This window comes from Zootoca vivipara, chromosome 16, assembly GCF_963506605.1.
Source record: "Zootoca vivipara chromosome 16, rZooViv1.1, whole genome shotgun sequence".
Taxonomy (NCBI): domain Eukaryota; kingdom Metazoa; phylum Chordata; class Lepidosauria; order Squamata; family Lacertidae; genus Zootoca; species Zootoca vivipara.
In genome coordinates, this window is record NC_083291.1 from 31,563,120 (window position 1) to 31,578,703 (window position 15,584).

The following is a 15,584-nucleotide window of genomic DNA, read 5'->3' on the forward strand; positions in this document are numbered from 1 at the left end:
TACAAAACAAAATGTTTAATGTTTCAGTTATAAAATATTTTTGAAAGATACAGAGATGTATAGGAGAGTAGAAAAGGACTATAAAAAGCAAACACAAAATTAACTGCCCAGATTTAAAAATTGATTGATGGTATTATCATTACCTTTGTGGAAAGTTACCAATTCCTGTAGCCACAATTTGGAACTCTTTCCAACTAATCCTCCTACTTCCTTGCATTTTAGTGGTACATTTTTGCATATATTTAGGTTCTGCCTCATATTTAGCTATTCCATAGTTCATACTTACTTTGTTTACCCCCCCCAACAAACACACAGCTCTTTTCTTGCAAATAATTTTTTTTGAAGACCTTTCCCTATTTTGCAAGTCAAAGCTGCTAAAATAATTTTGCCCCATCCTCATTCAAGAAACAACAGCACTAGTACCCTAGCTTTTTCACCGGCAACCCCAACAACAGTTGCCTATAAGCTTTTCTTCACAGCATTTGTATGAAAGGCTGCTAGTCATTTGGAGGAGGTTATAAATTATCCACGAAGTCAACGTGCCATGCTTAAAGGCAGCTTGCTCCTTTAAAGGTGTCTATCCCAAGTGGCAAGGGGTGTATATAATGAAGTAAACGCCACGACAAGGAGAAAAGACACTTAGTAAATACAAATGGTTAAAAAAAATTGTTATTGGAATGATCCAACTTCTCCAAGATTATTTGTTTTGAGATTAAGCCAGAACACTTGGATCGAGGCCAGTTTGGAGTCTACTCAAACAAGTTAATGGAATGAAATCAGCTCAGTTAGCTAGCGGGTTACAGCGTCCATGGACTGCTGGCAACTGAAATCTACCGCTTATACAAACTGCTTCTGCACTAGCAAGCAAGAAACCCACCCGCTCCAGGCCGATCGTGAGCAGGGAGGCTTTGATTGACTTAGTAGCAGATACCTCTACACTCAAGACTTAAGATGGAGCTATTGTGACACAAGTTCCTCATTTTTCAGTGGGGGGGGGGCAAGAGTGTTTCCAAATCAAGGGAAGCTACTGTTGTTTTGGCTGAGCAAGTGGAAGAGGGACCCCACAGATTGCTGCTCTTCAAAGAAAAGGTTCGACAAAGCTCAGACTGGTTAAATTTCAGTGCGTCTGCTGCATGCTACGAACGGAAGCAACAGGAATGAACGGGAGGGCCAGCTATGCATCTGCTTGCTGTTTGTTGGTCTTCTTCAAGAGCTTTCTCAGATTAGATGACATGAAGTAAGGCTTTTCGGTAGAGCCATCATTACGTTCCAGATCTTCCACTGCAAAGAGACACAAATTCCCCCAGCATAAGGGATGTGAAAAAATGTCTGTCTCCCAAGTACCAAATGGCAGGTATCTGGGATCAAGTAAGGCCCTTAACAAAGGGAAAGTGTTAGCAATCTGAGACAGTGAAAATACTGGGAAACCTGACACCACTAACTGGAGGCTGGGACTCCCCCCAAGCAAGCAAGTGTACCCTACTCCAGACGCATGTCCCAAACTGAGCAGGATTTCGAATTGACAGGCCAATCCTTCCACTTTTCCTCAAGGAAAGTTGAACACTTCCTCACAGTGGAGGATATAGGTCAAGATGGGTTTCCTCAACCATGTCTTGGTGCGATGGAATGTATCACCCCATTCTCAAGGCTATGGCAGTGTCCTAATGATTCCACAGATGTTAAGATCTAGATGAAATCTCATATTTGAGGCAACATTTGCATTTAGCTCCCCTCCTCGCTACGTGTAACTTGAGTGTTTAACTTACGAATGAAGCACTCAGTTGAACCTTTCAATGCACAACAAGCAGGTACATATAAACTCTGAACCGCACAGCTTCTTTTGAGGACTGAATTTAATTCAACAGCCTTATAACTTTAGCAAGATTCCAGGCAAGCAGAATCGGAGGAGAAAATGAGGAGTTCTATTTGCATATTTAAAATGTAGAGTCAAGTTTTTGCACCTGCATTCTTTTTCCAAGGGGTGGCAATGAAGAGGATCTTTTTTCCTCCATGGGGAAGCAAGAAGAGAAGCTGAAGAATACTGCCTCTGGCCGTGGCAGCAACAGTGGTGGTGATAAGTTATATGAAGTTTTCCTCTGCTTGTCTTTTTCTTTGCAAATTCTTTTATCTTTTTTTATTAGCATCAAACTGATCAATTAAGCTTTGTAAGGAGTACCATTCCCCTACTCACATACTGAGAAATACTACGCCTCTTTTGTGATATAAGATACAATATATGTGAACAGCATACTGGCCCATTTGCCAGATGCATAGCAAACCTACACCTGGCCTTCTCTTCACAAAGGTCTGTCTTTGCAGCCATATATATATTCCAACCTGGTGCAGCACAAGAAAGAGGCACATTCCTGATACAGGTATGAGTGATCTGCTCAAAACCAAAATTGGCTGCTCAAAAAAAAAAAAGGGCCACCAGAAACAATGAAGTCTTCAAAAACTTTGAAGAGTGCCCTGCCTGCTCAGGTCATCAACAGGCAGCAGAAGGACCACAGATTTTTGGATTTCATACCAGTACTGCCTCTGGAAAATGGTTTTCACCTTTTATTTTGCTTCCAGAGCCCGTTTAGCCCAGAGACAACCCTGGGGCAGAAGAAATGTGCACACATTATGGGAAGCAAAACCTTTCTCAAAGCACTTCCAACTACTTTTAGCTCCTTTAGAAAACAACTGCCTGCCACTAGCCACAGGAGTTTCCAGGCTGGCCACTGTCTCATGAAACACTACACATGCGAGAATTTATAATGCTGCATTTGCTATCCTTTTGGTCTCTAATTTCATCTTTAAAAAACAAGTTTCCATCTCTTTGTGATGAAGATCACTAGTGAGTCTTTGTCAACATTCATTTAATTTCATTTTGAATTGACCCTATGCTATCTTTTGCTTGTTTACAGAATATCTGTGCCAAAAGCAACTCTCAGGGATAACCAAGAAGCCAGGGAGAAACAAAACAAAACAAAACCCTTATCATAATTATATTTAATCAAAGGTAATTCCAGACCATAAACTTGAAGTGGATAATGTTCCACATGACACCTGGAGAGCTATCATAAAGGAAGTATCTCTTTAATAAGGCACTGAGTTTTCCGAGATGGAATCTGGAAGTTTGATGCCATGTGGAGCAAGATGCAGAATATATTAAGTGTTTTCAAGAAAACCTCCCAATACAGTGTTCTGTCTGCCCCACTTTCCTTTCTGTCTGCCTAGCCTCTGTCAAACCCACATAATTCCTTTTCATCCTTTCCTAAGCAAATTCACAATTGTTTGCTAACTCACCTTCCCTCCCCATCTCCACCCAAAACACACACAAAAAAACACCCTTTAGTTTTACAATGATTGGAGCCAGATTTGTGTTTTTCTGGGACAGGGAAAAAATATCCTGACATACTATGTTCAGCTAATAAACTTTTGTAAAGCAGAGAAAAATAAGCTCCAGCTTTATACAATACTGAAAACCCAGGGGGGGTGTATTTTGAGGAAGGAAATCTAATACTTTATCTGCCATAGGAAGGAGATATCAGTCACAGATTTTTCAAGATTATTATTAGCTTAATTAAGGACTTTGCAAAGATGTACACTGGGAATTTCAAGGCTACACTGGGAATTTCAACGCTATGTTTTGAGTATAGTTCAGTATGGTATGCTAAAACTTATGTCTTTCAATGGGCTTAAGGCATACATAGCTATGTGGGATATTGGGACCGTAGCCTAGGAAGAGAGCCATTAGGGAAATTAGTTGTCATTACTTTCCACATCAAGACAAGCTGTAGAGAAGTTACAAACAAGCAAATGTTGTATATTTGATAAGATTACTCTGCAAGCTACTGTAATTTCAATGGCATGCTAGAGTGTCAGAACAGTTCAGTAAAAGGGATCATCAAGCAGGATAGCAAGCTTGCAGGTTGCACAGAATACTGCTTTACAACAAAATAAGGAACTGAAAATGAAGGAAACTCAAAACTACTGGGAAAAATAGCCATACAGATCTGTAAGTCTATATGGAAAGAGTCCCACAAATTTGCAGCAGGAACTTCAAAACAAAGAAACAACTCTTCGGCAAGACATCATTTGCATACCTGCTTTGCTGCTCTGCTAGAATCCCTATCCTCCTCCACTTACTTCTGCCTGGAAGCAAGTCCTAGGCAATTCGAAGCCCCCCCCCCATCAACTCAAAACCAGCCCAACCAGCCAAAGATATCCCTAGCATCTCAAGCAATTTTGGTTCCTTTGTCCCTTTGGACAAAAGCATCTGCTCTCAAAATTCACTGGTAACCAAAGAAATGGCTCTGTTCTACATCTGCCTAGTCAAGGAAAGGGAAAGTCCAAGAAATGATCCAATACATAATGTAAATATCTGCATCACTCACTCTGTACTGTACTGTACTGTACTGTACTGTACTGTACTGTACTGTACTGTACTGTACTGTACTGTACTGTACTGTATGCATTCTGCTTATTTATGCAACCGGTTAAATAGCCAGACTTGCTATAGGGATGGCATTTTGGGGAGAGCAGAAAACAGCACCTCGTGGTGCAAACAGCGGAGATGTGGTGAGTTTCCCTGACATTAAACACATTCAGCCTTGAACTTCAGCTTCCACTCCTCTGGCGCCAGAATGTTTGCCTCCCACTTGCTAGAGGAAGCACTGTTTCCCAGAACAGCAAAACTAGAAGGTTTGCACCAGCTCTCAGGGCAGCCACGAAGGAACAGCACCTGCACACGGATCAGGCAACCTGTGTGTGCCTCTCCCACTCGGTGCACCAGTCCCTATTCCTGGCTCTCAGCACTTTTGGAAGATTCTAGGCTTCCCTTCAGCAGGATTTCGCTCAGTTCGGGGGACATGTAATAAGGCCGCTCAGGAGATCCATCATTCCTTTCCAGATCTTCACCTTTTGGGATCCCACGGAACACAGAGAAAGCAGCCGCAGAAGGATGGACAAGAGAGAAGCAAAGCAAAACAAATAAAGACAAAAGCAAAGGAACACAAAACAAAAGGGGAGTGGGGGGGGGAGAGAGAGAGAGAGAGAGAAAGGGAAGATTTGGAGTTAGTCGCAAATAGATTCCTCCACCCAGAAAAAGAGTAAGGCAGCTTAGGCAGTCAACTGCTTTTATGCTATGGAGTATGCTTGCTACTATAGCAGAAGCGGAGGAGTTGCTAACTGAGCTGACGATGGAGACATGAAGGAGAAATCAGAAGTTAATAGTTTCACAATTGCAAGAGGAATCAGCTCTTGCTACCCTGCTACCACGGGGCTAAAACCCACATTACAGTGGAAACAAGCCATTTCCAGAACCAGAGAGCTGGTATGGTGTAGTGCTTACAAGTGTTGTCCTTAGATCTAGGAGACCAAGGTTCAAATCCTCACGCAGCCATGAAGCTGTCAATTATTCCCACACTGCATCCCCTCCCAAACCAGCTGGATGCCTATGGGAAAGCCACAAACCAAGCATAAACACAACAGCTGCCCCAAGTTCTCTTTCTCCTGCATCAGGTAGCCAAGAGGTATCCTTGCTGTGAACCTGGGAGGTTGTGGCTCACTGTTCTGACAAATAGTGAATGGCAGACTTCTCCTGATGCTTTTTAAAGTCTGCTGAATCGATGGCCATGACCATATCTTAGAACAGTGAGTTCCGTAAGCCAACTGTGTGAGAATAAGTCCTTCCTTTGATCAATCCTAAACCCTAGTTCTCTCCACCACCACCCACCCCCCCGGCTTCTTGAGTGCCTCACAGTGTGGGAGGCAGAGCAAATAAAGACTTGAGATAGGAAGGCACATTCTGCCTGTCCTTGACTGCTACCTAATAGGGAAGACTGGGATGGTTACAGCTAGCCTCTCTCAGCTAAATAAAACTGCAACAACGCAGCCAAGTAGGCAGTCCTTTCTGCCTTTGTTGAAGATCTCTCTCACGTGCACCTACAATTTGAGAAGCACTGATGTGGTAAATGCAGGACCTAATGGGGGAAAGTCACAGCCAGGTAGAGGGTTCCTAATTCATAGAAAGAAAAGGAATCGGGAAAGAGGCAGGAGACAAGAAGAGCTGAATATGACCAAGGGTATGGGAAGGAAATTCTCCCTTGGGAATGGAATCGATTGGCTGCCTCAAACACATTTTAAGTCAGGGGTCCCCAAACTAAGGCCCAGGGGCCGGATGCAGCCCAATCGCCTTCTCAATCCAGCCCACGGACGGTCCGGGAATCTACATGAGTAGAATGTGTCCATTTATTTAAAATGCATCTCTGGCATAGCTGCCAAGTTTTTCCTTTTCTCGCGAGGAAGCCTATTCAGCATAATGGAAAATCCCTTTAAAAAAGGGATAACTTGGCAGCTATGATCTCTGGGTTATTTGTGGGGCCTGCCTGGTGTTTTTACATGAATTGAATGTGTCCTTTTATTTAAAATGCACCTCTGGTTTATTTGTGGGGCACAGGAATTCGTTCATTTCCCCCCCCCCAAAAAAAATATAGTCTAGCCCAGGCATCCCCAAACTTCGGCCCTCCAGATGTTTTGGACTACAATTCCCATCATCCCTGACCACTGGTTCTGTTAGCTAGGGATCAGGGGAATTGTAGGCCAAAACATCTGGAGGGCCGCAGTTTGGGGATGCCTGGTCTAGCCCCCCCCCAAGGTCTGAGGGACAGTGGACCGGCCCCCTGCTGAAAAAGTTTGCTGACCCCTGTTTTAAGTCAATATGCAATTTTGCTGCAATGCAAATGCAACAAAAAGACACGCACATACTGTATAGGGGCACACTAGGAATTAAATGATCAAAAAGGGCAACTACTTAAATCAAAACAAATGTGCAAGTTACCTAAGCCTCAGAGGTGCCCCTTTTCAGATATTATAGGAAGGAAGCATAAACTAGCATGGCAATGGGATCAAACCCCAATACAGTAAGTGGGCATCTCTCTGAATAAGCATGAATAGGAACGGGCTGTACATTTAAAATTACTACTCTTCATTTTTTAGCATTCCCTGTGACAAGAAGATACTAAAATGCAAAGTAGGCTCAAAATCAAATCTCTCAGCCTTTCCGGTTAGAAATTGCCCTCTTCAGTTAATCAGCTTCAGCTGATTAAATCTACCAATTAAACTTCGCAATCCAATTGATTAGCAAACGAGTGCTGGAAAATGCAGAGGCAAAAGAAGGGCAAAAGGGCTGAGGGTTCTTTTGTAGCCTGCAGCTTCTATGACTAGTATTCAAAAGTCAGGTTATTCGAATGTGTCCCCCAGAAGAGAAGTCAGTGATAGATGACATGACATAGATCACAATGAATCTGTTAGCCTTCAATGCACAACAGCAGTTTGTGCTGTAACAGACTGTAACAGACTGACACGGCTGTTATCTGGAATGGAATATCACTAGAGCCCAATCTTTTGGCAAAAGCAAGGCCCCTGCAGGACCATTTTTTTCTGGCCTGCATCATGCCTTCTGTGGGTCATCTTGCACTATGGCCCAAGGAATCAGGAATTTGTGGTTCTTTTATGGGCGGGGGGGGGGGGGGGGCATAGGAGAAACTGCCTGCAGGGCATTTTCAGCAGCTGCTGGTTTAATACCACCGTGACTATAGAGCATTTCTTTTACAGTTTACAGTGCTTGGACCAAACGTGCTTATTTCACTAGAATGGCACCAGATCTGGATACTTACAGAAACACAGGAAGAGTGTGTCCACACACATGGCATACACACTGAAGAATCCGTGTGCAATTAGATAGGAGCCTACAACCACCGTCTGCAAGAAAAAGCAGAGAATCATCTCGCAAGAAGTCAGAGTTGAAACCTGGATTCATAAGAGGTCAGATTATGACCTTGGGCCAAACCTCACAGGGTTGTTGTGAGAATAAAATAGGTGGCAGGGAGAACCACATTTACCACCTTGAACTCGTTGCTGGTGAAATAAATGTAAGAAAGAGAGTCCAATATAGATATTACTGCAAATTAATAGTGGTTTTCTCCTCCCTTCCCCTGCGTCCTCAACAATGCAGTCCTTGCAATGGCTTTGTAACAATGAGACTATGGGAGCTTATATAGCTGTTTGCTGAATCTTTTCCACAAGCTAGGTTATCTTGGCTTAGAATTTTCTTATAGGTTCTTTAACCTTTTGGTTTAAGAAAAATTAGACTTTCTATTCTGGGTAATTTACCCCAACTGCCTGGGAGTTTTTAGTTCTTCTTAAAGTTCATAAATTCTCCCCTTATCTTGAATAATTGATAAGTGACCTTGAGTCTTTACGGATGTTATAAGTTCCTTTTTCCTTCTGAGGAAACTGATAGATCATTTACAGTGAAATGAGACTTTTAGCCGGCAACTCGTTAAGGTTTCTTTGAGTACTTTATGTTTTTTGAGTATTTATACATTAATTAGTTTAGCTTCACTATACAGTGGTACCTCTACTTACGAATTTAATGCGTTCCGAACGCACATTCGTAAGTAGAAAAAAAATTGTAAGTCGAATCCCATAGGAATGCATTGGGAGAAAAAATTCGTAAGTCGAAGCAACCCTATCTAAAAATTCATAAGTAGAAAAAATCCTATCTAAACCGCATCCAAGATGGCAGACGGAGCTCCATTCGTAAGTAGAAACATTCGTAAGTAGAGTTAATCATAAGTAGAGGTACCACTGTAATTTATATTCTTCACTTTATTCTATACATCTCGTTTCAGGGGTCTTTCACGGTTTAGATTTGTTCTGTGCTCAAGATATGTAGCAGGGCGGTTAAAAACTGAAGAAGTCTTTAGCTTAGATACCAACCAGAATGGGGACCCAGTAGTAGTTGAGGGGTGGTGCTGTGTCTTGAATCACTTTTATCCTGTGGGTGAAAAAGAAGAAGGCAAGTATACCTAAAAGAGGAAAGAAAAACATAATCATTTCATCTCAGAATTTTCTGTCTGATCTTCAAGTCAAACTTTTGAATCCATTTCTCCCCCTCCTCCACCTCAGAAGCTATTCCCTCTGTGGCCCATGCATCTGTCAACAAGGTCTCAGGACAAATAAACACCCCCCTTCTCTGCAAAATTAGCACTTGGACCTTGCGTTTTCTATCTGTGTGTAGTGGGAACAAGCTGAGCAAAAAGGAAGTAAGAAGCAAAACAATCCTGGGAATGAGGGGGCGGAGGGCCTCTGCAAATGGAAGGCATTTCATTCCCGAGGAGAAGCTGAATAAATCAGTACAGAAGATGAAGGATATTTGAGAGGAGGCCTGAAATATCCCAAAAAACTTACCAACACTTCCCACAATCAGGAGTTTGCCAAGGAAAAGCAGGAAGTCTGTGACTTTATCCAGAACAGCAACCCTGAAAGCAGACAGAAGGAGAAACAATAATTTTCCAAGCCTCCTCACCGTTGTGGAATTATGTTAGAGAAATTTCTAGAAATGCCTAGAAGAGACTCCTGAGTAGAGTTTCTGTAGGCAGCCTTTCCTGACCTGGTGCCCTCTAGATGTTGTTGGACCACAACTCCCAGAACATCAGGCAGTCCCAACAGCATTTGGAGGGTACCAGGTTAGAGCAGGCCACTTTAGATTATAGGTAAATGGCTCAGGATTTATATTGCTTCCCCATTCACATCGCTAAAACTGGACTTCTCCATGCCTCTCCTCCCTCCACATTTCTCCTTTGTGCAGGGAAATTCTCAAGTCTGCATTCTCTCAAATACCGGTAGCTAGTTCAAACAGAGCACATGAATCGAGCTGGTTCGCATCAAAACCACCAAGTTTGCAAGAAAGGGATCCATTCCCAACTTTGAATCTAGGACTGAAGCTTTCTTTGCGCAGGAAATATAGAGCCCTGACCACATCCCCAAACCTTGCCTATAAGCCTGCACAATGTTAGTAATAATAATTTTATTATTAATATGCCACTCCACTGACTGGGTTGGCCCAGCCACTCTGGGCAGCTTCCAGCAAAGTAATAAAAACACAATAAAATATTTAAAATTTCCTGCTTTCAGATGGCTTCTAAAAGTTGTAGAGTTATTAATCAGATGCCTTCTAAAAGTTGTATAGTTATTGACATCTGGGGGGGGGGAGATTCCACAGGGCAGGTGCCACTACCAAGAAGACCCTGTGCACCAGGCACCTGATATCTATCCCCTATTGCCCATATGCTCATTTGGGCTTGGTCAGCGGTGCTTGAGATCCTTCCCAGTTCTAAAGATATGGGATACGACACCATGTCAATTTGCATTTTGTGCCAATTGGCAGAAGCTGCGCACCCTCTCTTGTAGCTCTGAGAGGATTCTTCAGCATGGGGCCGGGGCGAGTGGGCAGGCTGTCTCTGAAGAAAGTGCTTTAAAAGAGTGGGGAGGGAAATGAGAGGGAACCTTAAAGCTGGAAGAATTTCATCCCCAAGCAGCTTAGCCAAGGAGGATGCTCCCCCACCGGTCCAAAGAAGCTGGCTATCCCTGTTTAAAGCCCTGAAGCAGTAATAACCAGGCAACTCATTGGCAGGCCCTCACCTGACGATATTCCTCATGAGCAGGAAAAAGGCATTTCTTGCAGAAGTGCAGAAATTAGTGCCATAGATGGCAATCTGTGGGGGGAAATCACCAGAGAGAATATGAACATTATGTCAAGTTGTCCAGGGTACTTTAATCAGGAGCTTTTGACCTCATGCCCCAGACCAGATGGATGATTTACATTGATCGTGACCATGTGACATCAGTGCTGCTCTGTTTCCAGAATGCAAAGTGGACTTGCAGGCGGAAAGAGCATATTGGGAGCTACTGTGCTTTCCTTTATGATGCCTCTCCGTGCTGGTTCTTGTCAACTGTGGCCAAGGGGAGGATGACACCAAATGCAAGAATATAGATTGAATACCTCAACAGTTAACAAAGGGTGGTTTATTGGCATGGCACAAAATGTTTTGTCTGTTGAACAACCAACACAGCTTCTTCTTCTTTTAAAAAAAGTTAGTCATATCATCCTCCACGCCATATTTGACTATCTTTCGATAAGAGCTCAAACCATAATGTCAACAGATTCAAAACACTTTTGAGTCAACAGAACACCCTCTCTGCATCTTTGAGGTCTCCTCTTCATGCCCTTGTCATCAGAAGAACCAGCTGAGGTTGAAAGAACAGGGATGTCTTGAGTACAAGGTCTGGAAGCAGCGCCAAACATGCCATGTTACAGCATTCCCCAAATCAAAGGTATCACCGGAGCTTTCCAAACTGTGTGTCGCGACGTTAGTGTGCCGGCTGCAGTGTGTAGGTGTGTTACACAAATGCAACTGCTCCCCGCAGTCCTCCCAGGGCAGGAGAGGGGTTAGTTTAACTTCCGGCTTGCTAGTAAAACTGAATTACTGTGTTGCGAAATGATGCACTTCTAAAAGGTGTGTCACCAGCATGAAAAAGTTTGGAAAGATCTGACCTAGACACATTCCAAGCCTCAACACACCTGAAAACAGAGGGTGGACCAACGCTCGTGGTTTTTAATGCTAAAAAAAAGAGTTAAGGGATGATTCTGGTAACCATATAGCCATATGACGTTCTTTTTTAACATTCATAATGTGTTATTAAAATGTGACACCAGAGGGTGCTGCAGAGCTACTGGAAACCTGGAAGATGGTGTGGAAGGGAAGCAAAGGAGAAACCAATAGCGGACCTTCCATGTCTTGACGTTTTAGAACAATATTTCTAATATCATTCTAAAGGGTAAAGGTTAAGGGGCCCCTGACCATCAGGTCCAGTCTTGTCCGACTCTGGGGTTGCGGCGCTCATCTCGCTCTATAGGCCGAGGGAGCCGGCGTTTGTCCGCAGACGGCTTCCGGGTCATGTGGCCAGCATGACAAAGCTGCTTCTGGCGAACCAGAGCAGCACATGGAAACGCCGTTTACCTTCCCACTGTAGCGGTCCCTATTTATCTATTTGCACTTTTATGTGCTTTCGAACTGCAAGGTGGGCAGGAGCTGGGACCGAGCAACAGGAGCTCACCCCGTCGCAGGGATTCGAACCGCCGACCTTCTAATCAGCAAGCCCTAGACTCTGTGGTTTAACCCACAGCGCCACCTGGGTCCCTCATGATATTATTATTAGAATGATATTAGAATATCATTCTAATAACATTTAAAAGGTGAGTGTAGATCTAGTCAGAGGCTTCTTCAAGGTCTAAAGCAGGGACAGATCTACTATGAAACTAATGAAGGTTAAGCTTCAGGGTCCCTAATCCTGGAGGGGCCCCAGAAGCAATTTAAGTGCACATTGCTTTTTTAAAAAAATGGGTCAAGTAGGCGCAATTTGAGTCGCACGACTTAAACTGATTACAGTACTTTTTTGTTGTAAAGTCAAACCTCGGTTCCTGAACGCCTACATTTTGGAACATTTCGGCTCCGGAACGCCAAAAACCCGGAAGTAACAGCTCCGGTTTTTGAACAATTTCCGGCTTCCAAGCCACGTTTTTCATTTTTTTCCCATTGACTTTGCAACCAGCCCACTGATCCTTGGTTTTTGAACTTTTCGGAAGCCAAACGGTCTTCCAGAATGGATTAAGTTTAAAAACTGAGGTCCCACTGTATACATTTCAACAATCCCAAAGTTTGAGATTCTGTAGCACAGATGTTGTAAAGGTTGTTGTAAACGACCCCACTGAAGAAGCCAACAGTGGTTACCCAGACCTCATTGCGAAGGGCCCCCCATAACAGTTTAGGTTTTGGGTCCCCCAAAATGTAGGTCCACCCCTAGTCTAAAGAATGTCTAAGGCATCTAATAGCCTCTCCTGCTAATGGCTTGGCTAACTAGTTTGGAAGTCATCCCCACGATCATCTGAGCATCTACAACTCTGCATGAATTCCCTGAGAGCAGTCAGATTCCTCACCATAATGTAGGCATTCCTGTTCAAGAACTTGATGAATTTCTCGAGGCACCAGAAGCAGCATTTGAGACAGGTCAAGAAGAACTTGGCACACTTGTTGTCAGCAGCTAATGAAAGGATAGCATCAAGGGAGAGGAGGAGAAAAAATGATCTATTTGTCAGACTGGGCAGGAACCCATGTGCACAGTTGCTCACAAGCACAGAATCTGGAATTATCACTAACACTTACTTGAAGGATCCTAGCCTTTGTTATTAAAAAGGACAGCTTTTTAAAAAGGGTAACTTCAAGAGTTATGTTCTTGGTCCAGAGTGTAGTGGAAAGCATCATTCAAGACAAGGAGGAAATCTCAGCATGCCAGTGATGTGTGTGTGCACCAGACCTGCTGGATCAAAGCTTCTGTCTCTGTGAGTGGGGTGGGGTGGGGAGCTGCAGTGCTCAGGGGTCAGGGCTGGAGCTATTTGTAGTTCCCTCTTCCCCACCCTGTAATATACAGTCATACCTCGGAAGCCGAACAGAATCTGTTCCGGAAGTCCATTTGACTTCCAAAACATTCGGAAACCAAAGCACAGCTTCTGATTGGCTGCAGGAAGCTCCTGCAGCCAATCAGAAGTCGTGGAAGCCCCATCGGACGTTCGGCTTCCAAAAAATAATTTGCAAACCAGAACACTCACTTCCGGGTTTGCAGTGTTGGGGAGCCAATACATTTGAAAACTAAGCTGTTCAAAAACCAAGGTACGACTGTACTGAGATATTCTGCTGCCGCTACTCAACTGCCTGACAAAAAATCCCCAAATCTGCAAAAATTCCAAGCTCTGGCTGCATAACAAAGATGTGAGAAAACTGCAGAAAGAGAAATCTGCAGCAATTTCACATTATTTCCATAGCTTGTTTTCTTGGCACAATTTTTACTTTGCTTATTGGGAGTTATAAGCCATAGGCTTAACTGTATTACTGGGCCAGACACATCCTTCAGCAGCACCCAGGAGCATTAAAAAATCCCTCTAAGAATACAAAAGGAGAGACTCAAGAATCCAAAGAGAGCCCCAGGGTGTCTAGCTAGGTGGCAGAGAAAGAGAGGGAAAGGGAGAAGAGCTCCCAGTCTAAACATGGGGGGGGGGGGGAAATCATGCCAAAAGATGTGTGGCCAAAAGAAAGAGGTGGACTCTCATTCCTAACACACTTCCTGTACTAAATCCTTCCCCCTGTTCAGTACCTTTTAGCCTGTGATCCAAATATTCCAGCATGACTCGAATGACCTGGACAATAGCAAGAATCAGGGAGCCGAAGGCTAGTGAGCCAGTGTGATACCTGTTGGGGGAGCAGAAAAATTGCATTTGCTGTGGTTTCAGAGCATTTGTCAACTCTGACAAAGGACGTTGTATCAGCCTGTACAGTGGGATAGGAGAGAATGCATGTCTAGCCACTAGGTACACTGGCCTGAGTTTCTCAAGTTCCATTTTGAACCCCAATTTCCATATTGGCTTTGCAGCATATCCCTATGGGCTGCTGGCCTACCTCTAAGGCTCATTTACTGGCAATAAAGCTCCTTCTGCCCTGAGCCTGACCTCCTCCTGAGAAGAAATCACCGAAGCCCACTTCAGCCATGCAGCCATGCTAAGCCCCTTCCTGAGCTTGCTTTGATTCTAAATGCTTCTCATTCTTTCCATGGGAATCCCTCACAGTTCATGCAAATCAACCACCACAAAATTATCCTGATTCAGACAAAGATGTCAACCAGAGATTAGGTAACTGGTTGTTGCTGAACTCCAAATCCCATCAGTCCCAGCCAGCATGGCCAATATCCAGAAATGATGGGAGTTGTAGCCTGGCAACAACTGAAGGGCCACAGGTTGCCCAGCCCTGATGTTAAGGCTCCGTTCTCTGTATGCAATTGGAAATAACAAGCCTCTGCTGTGTGCCAGCTCCTAGGATATCAAAGCTCTTTTCTGTACCACAATGACTTGAACGCTCTGCCATTTTCCAGTCTGGATGCCCTATCTAGCCCAGAGTGCAGATAACACTGGGGAACTTTCCCCCCCTTAATTTTCTGTTGCATGAGATTTTTCAACTGTTCTTATATGTTTTTTCAATGCTGATTTCATATCTGAAGTCAGTTTCGTTCTGTAAGCTCTAGTTTTTTTGCAATTCATGTTTTTCACATTTCAACATAATATTCGTTTTAAATAATGCAAGAATTAAATATTTTATTAAACACATAGCCAAAGTAGTAGAATATGATTATAAATGTAAGCGACTTATATAGCACTGAACATGACATGTATACCGTGTTTCTCCGAAAATAAGACACCGTCTTATATTTATTTTTCCTAAAAAAAACAAAACACTATGGCTTATTTTCAGGGGATGTCTTATATTTTTCCCTCCTCCTCCTGCCGCGGCCGGTATTGCTGCTGTGCCTATCACTATGTCTTATTTTCGGGGTATGGCTTATATTCCTTGAAAGCTTAAAAATCCTGCTATGGCTTATTTTATGACTATGTCTTAAAATATGAGAAACAGGGTAGCATTGAAAATGACATGTATATCTATGTACAGTTGGAGGTATGCAAAAAAAAAAAAAGTATTCCCTTGGGATACAGTATAGTGAAAAGTGAAAAACATGGATTGCAAAAAAAACCTAGAGCTTACAGAACAAAACCAACTTCAGATATGAAATCAGCACGTTGAAATTAGGTTAGAACAACTGTAGATGTCAATGCAACAATTTTTTTGTTCCCCAGTGTAATCCAATACTGA

General features: G+C 43.3%; 1 protein-coding gene across 3 annotated transcripts in view; it reads right to left on the bottom strand.

Annotated features, from left to right (window-relative positions):
• Nucleotides 1-15,584, bottom strand: part of SLC44A2 (solute carrier family 44 member 2) — a 63,986-nt gene continuing 48,402 nt past the window's right edge. For 2 of the 3 annotated variants that reach the window (XM_060268812.1, XM_060268811.1), the window contains exons 16-22: nt 14,041-14,135; nt 12,830-12,933; nt 10,474-10,547; nt 9,241-9,311; nt 8,770-8,858; nt 7,665-7,749; nt 1-4,905 (exon numbers count right to left, since the gene is read on the bottom strand). In XM_060268812.1, the coding sequence (XP_060124795.1) occupies nt 4,784-4,905; nt 7,665-7,749; nt 8,770-8,858; nt 9,241-9,311; nt 10,474-10,547; nt 12,830-12,933; nt 14,041-14,135 (640 nt within the window). In that variant the 3' untranslated portion in view covers nt 1-4,783. The remainder of the gene's footprint in view (nt 4,906-7,664; nt 7,750-8,769; nt 8,859-9,240; nt 9,312-10,473; nt 10,548-12,829; nt 12,934-14,040; nt 14,136-15,584) is intronic. The other variant, XM_060268810.1, reaches the window with a different exon arrangement.